The sequence below is a fragment of the Condylura cristata genome, unplaced genomic scaffold, assembly GCF_000260355.1.
Source record: "Condylura cristata isolate star-nosed mole 26May11 unplaced genomic scaffold, ConCri1.0 scaffold00024, whole genome shotgun sequence".
Classification (NCBI taxonomy): Eukaryota; Metazoa; Chordata; class Mammalia; order Eulipotyphla; family Talpidae; genus Condylura; species Condylura cristata.
In genome coordinates this window covers 32,648,765-32,653,848 of record NW_004567125.1, presented here as the reverse complement: position 1 = coordinate 32,653,848, position 5,084 = coordinate 32,648,765, and the positions used below count along the sequence as shown (strand labels likewise).

The following is a 5,084-nucleotide window of genomic DNA, read 5'->3' as shown; positions in this document are numbered from 1 at the left end:
ATTTGGCATGACACATTTTGAGAATTAATTTTTAAGAAAACTAAGTAGTTCCATGAAAGATATGGAAATTCAAAATATTTCTGGACCAAATTTGGGGTAAAAATAAACCTTTGGGAATATATGAAAATGGATAAAGAGAAAAACTGTCTTCTTATGAACAGAACAAAAATGTAATGAAGTTACCTAAGTGCAGAGAGAAGGTGAATTCAAATAAATTTAAATTCCAGGAAAAAATAGAAGACACAAAGCTGTCCACCACCTAATCAGACTGAGATTTATGGGCACCTCTTTTGTCCTAGATTTTTGGTCCTTCCGGAGCTGCCATCCAGAGGCCCCTCACACAATAGCTGAAAGGCATTAGCATGGGTGTGGTCACTGAAATTGTGAGACTTGACTGAAATGTGGGTAAGAAAGAACTAAGTTTTACTCCTAGGTCTATACAGTAATAAGGATGCCCTCATAACAATAGTAGTAATTACAAGGATACAACTGAAAAGTGAGCTGCACAGGGAGACATGCTTTACACATGCCCTGAGCTGATGGGATTGACATATACCAATACTATGTGAGTAAATGATGCCAGCGAATGGGCCAGAACCCAGAAGCTCAGCTCCACAATATGTCATATGCCACAAGTAAAGGTGTCTAAGCAGGCGAGATGGGTCTCCTAGTTGAGTTAACATTAAAAGTGGGTGTTTCCAAGACTGCACAGAAGGACACATGCAATACCCCTCAGGTGTGTGACAAGGAGTCTGGGCACCGAGCATTCAGGACACCAGCGACAGCAGCCCACAGAGCGGGAGTTTTCGGTGACTGTAATGCTGGCATGGAAGGTGGCCTCAAAGTTAGGAGAGGCTGCTCACACCCCAGAGAATATCCACAGGCTTCCAAAGAGCCTGGCCAAGTACCTTTGTTGATGCCGCCTTCCTGGGTTAGGACAGCTTTGTTTCTGGACATTCAGAGTATCTTTGGGGTGGTTTCTGAGGTGAAGCAGATGTCAGCAGACTGAAAAGAAAGAACACCTGGTGTGTGAAGAAGTGAATCAGAGGTGGCAGCCAAGACAAAGAGTAGGGTTTCGGGCACAGTGATCAGGGTGTGTAGAGGTAAAGTCCACACATGGGGCTGCAGTCTGGCCCTTTTGGTGATCCTACATGTAAAACTCTGAAGTTTTCTACTACTCCCTGGTTTCAAGTGATAAAAACCAGCCCTCTGAACATAGTGAAAATCCTAAGACATCAATTGTTTTTGGCTTTTACATGGAATTGCTCTACATGCAATCACTGTGCATCTCAGAACAGGACTCTCTGCCCATGCCAGCCTCTTTCCCAAGTGTGTACTCTACACTTGTAATAAGAAATCCTGTCACAGTGGAGAATGTGCATTGAATGATGAGTGAATTCAATAGGGAATACATGGTGGTAAGAAACCAGAGTCACTACAGCTCACTGATGGGAAGAAAATAAGCAAATAGGGGCCTCCTAGGAGGTGCACTGGGTTAAAGCACAGCACTATGAAACTATTCACAGCCACTGCAGCATGGCCCATATGGCGAGACAGGCTTCTCCTGACAGGCCCACTGCCCTCAGCATTGTATTTCTCTAGATCCACCTGTTCTGCTCCATGCTCTATCTGGTGAATCCTCTCACCTCTGCCCCCCACACCTCTGACCTGTACCCCATAAAAAATGAATCTTTAAAAAAAAAGAAAAGAAACAAATACAAAAAGCATAGAAAGTAGCTGATGTTGACAAGTGCTATAAAAAATGTATCACATCTAATCACCTCACACCAATGAGAATGGCTCATCTTTTAAAAATTGGCAACAAATGCTGGCAAGGATATGGAGAAAACCACTGGTGGGAATTCAAAATGGTCCAAACAGTATGCAAAGCTGTGTGGAGGTCCCTCAAACTACTAAAAATGGAGCTATTATATGACCCAGCAATTCCACTCCTAGGTATCTACCCAAAGGACAAAAAAAATATTAATTCGAAAGGAAACTTGAACTTTTATGTTTATTGCAGCACAATTTACAATAGGTAAGATATGGAAACAGACTAAAGGCCCAAAAAAGGTGACTGGATCAAGAAGATGTGGTATATATACACAATGGAATACTATTCAGCAGTCAAAAAGATATGCAATCTGCAGCAACATGGTTGGAGCTGCAAGGGATTATGCTCGGTAAAATAAGTAAAAAGGAAAGAAAAAATTTTCAGATAGTTTAACTTATAGGAGGAACATAAGGAAACCAGACAAAGGATGGAGTAGGAGACAAAACTAAAAGGCAAACTATATAAATTGGTCATAACAAGCTGTGGAGGGGGTGGAAGAGGGATCAAAACAGGGGAAGAAAGAGCACAAAAGATTGTGGTGACAGTTCACAGATGTCTTGATGGTGGTAATTGTATGGGGATTACACCTGAAGGAAGAATGAACAACAATGCAAAAAATATATTAAGTTTTTAGAAAAGAAATAAACCCCATCTAAAGAAAAGATTGGATGGCATATTATTTTGTACTGAGTGTTAAGGTAGATTGCCAAATATGTGCACAGAGTTTAATAAGAGAAGGAGGTGTGCTGAATAATGTACTGGATGGAGGGGGGAAATGCGGCATGTCCCAGAGAAAGAAACTTGTTTCAGAAAATCAAGGGTCAATACAAAGTCAATAGGATGAGAGGGCTAAGCCCACCTCCGGGGCAGGTGGGGATCGAACTCATGCTGAAGTGGCTTTAGCTTCTTAGTGCTGTGCTTTAACACGCTGCGCCACCAGGAAGGGCCCTAAGGTTCATATTTTAGGGTATAAGAATCAGGTACATCTGCCATGAGAACTGATCATGCCTGTATGGTACACACACTCACACACACAAAGCAGGCTATGACCACCTCGGACCAGGCTCTCTTCACCCTCAGTCATAATAACACCATGATGTGAGCTGTGCTCTCAACAGCAGATCTTCATTCCCTTAGAGTACAACAATGGCATCCAGTTGTGAGTCACCCAGCTATAGAAATGCAAAAATAGGGCTCTTTTTTAATATAACATCTTGTGTTCTATGTTGTAAACAACAACAAATGCTGAGAGAGAAGAAATAACTGGAAAGAAGTGTAAAGAAAGCTAGTAACCACAGGTGGTCCACCTTGAGAAGCAGGAGTATTGGTCAGCAGGCAGTAGGAGCAAAGGGGCTGTTGACAAGAGCCTTTAAAACAGTTGGAAGATTGGCAAGTTTGTATAATTGCATTGGACTCCCAGGTAAAGGGGATAGAGTGGCTTGATTCCGCAGCAATCAATTAGGTTAAGCATTGACAGCTTAAGAATCCATTAGAGGAGGGTTGGGAGTGTGAGTTGGGGTTGACTGGCTGCATGTGAAAGGGGCATTCTTGGGCCCTCCCTGGTGGTGCAACGGGTTAAAGCACAGCACTACGAAACTGCCCGCAGCCACTGCGGCACGAGTGCGATCGATCGATCGGGCCAGGGAGTTGAACCACATGGCGCAGCAGACCTCTCCTTTCTCACCCGCTGCTCCCTCAGCAGTGTATTTCAGTCCATCTGCCTGTTCTGCTCCCCACTCTATCTCTGGTGAATACTCTCACCCCCTGTACCTATGGCCTGTACCCCAGTTCTGTATACATAAATAAATAAATCTTTTTTTAAAAGAAAGGGGCATTCTTGCATAAGCTGTTTGTACTCTTTCTTGGAGTTGGTTAGCCCAAGTGCTTCCCCATGTCCCCTAGATGGCATAGTACTTTCTTCTCTTGGGTGTAACTGGTAAACTTTCAATCCATTAATAAATATATTGCAATAGAAGAAATGAAAGCTCCATAAATAAATAAAAGGAGCAAGCCCCACTTCCAATGTCTGATTAAATAATCACAAGTTCTGGTTCTCACATTTTGAGTCCTGAGGTCACAGGCATTTCTTCAGTCCAAGGACAACTGGCTTTTTATTGTTTCCTTCCAACAGAGTCTTTTCAGTGCCCTCTTTATGTCTTTGTTCCTCAGACTGTAAATGAAGGGGTTCAGCATAGGGGTGACCACGGTGTACATCACCGAGGCTATTGCACTTGATTGTGAGTTGTGGGGAGCAGCCGAGCTAAGATATACTCCTAGGGCTGTGCAATAAAATAAGGAGACAACTGAGAGGTGAGAGGCACAGGTGGAAAATGCTTTATACTTCCCTTGGGCTGATGAGATTCTACGTATGGAAGAAACTATCTTAGAGTAAGAGTAAAGTATCCCAGTAAGGGGAGCACCACCCAAGAGCCCAGCTGCAAAATAAAGCACCATGTTATTAAGAAAAGTATCAGAACACGCACGTTGGATGACCTGGTTAAGTTCACAAAAAAAGTGGGGGATTTCCAAGTCTGTACAGAAGGACAATCTCAGTATCATTAAGCTGTGTATCAAGGAGTGCAGGACACTTAGGATCCAGGACACCAGAACCAGCAACCCACAGAGCTGGGGGTTCATGGTGACCGTGTAGTGCAGGGGGTGGCAGATGGCCACAAAGCGGTCAAAGGCCATCGCGGTCAGGAGTAAGTCATCCATTAATCCAAAGAGCAAGAAAAAATACAGCTGGCTGATGCAACTTTTATAGGTTATGGCTTTGCTCCATGTCTGGATGTTGACCAGCATCTTTGGGACAGTGGTGGAGGTGAAGCAGATGTCCACAAAGGACAGGTTGGAGAGAAAGAAGTACATGGGCGTGTGGAGCTGGGAGTCTGAGCTGACCGCCAGGATGATGAGCAGGTTTCCAAACACAGTAATCAGGTACATGGAGAAGAAAAGTCCAAATATAAGTGGCTGCAATTTTGCACTCCCTGAAAATCCTAGAAGAATAAATTGTATGATTTCTGTATGGTTCCCTGGTTCCATGTGGTAGAGGTAACTGCAAGAATTGAGTTAAAAAAAATTACTTTTCATATGAAGTCATTGTTAAGTTTTTAAATTTATGTTTACAATCAAGAAATTAATTTAAATTTTTATGTATGAGGGCCCCCCTGGTGGTGCAACAGGTTGAAGCACAGCACTATGAGGCTATTGCAACCACTGCAGCATGAGTTTGATCCCCAGTGAGGGAGCT

At 43.2% G+C, this 5,084-nt stretch overlaps 1 protein-coding gene across 1 annotated transcript; it reads right to left on the bottom strand.

Annotated features, from left to right (window-relative positions):
* Positions 1–3,922: 3,922 nt before the first annotated feature.
* Positions 3,923–4,876, bottom strand: LOC101626108 (olfactory receptor 7A17-like). Its single transcript, XM_004688215.1, has one exon. It carries the CDS (start codon positions 4,874–4,876, stop codon positions 3,923–3,925), a length of 954 nt encoding a protein of 317 aa, XP_004688272.1.
* Between the last annotated feature and the right edge of the window lie 208 nt (positions 4,877–5,084).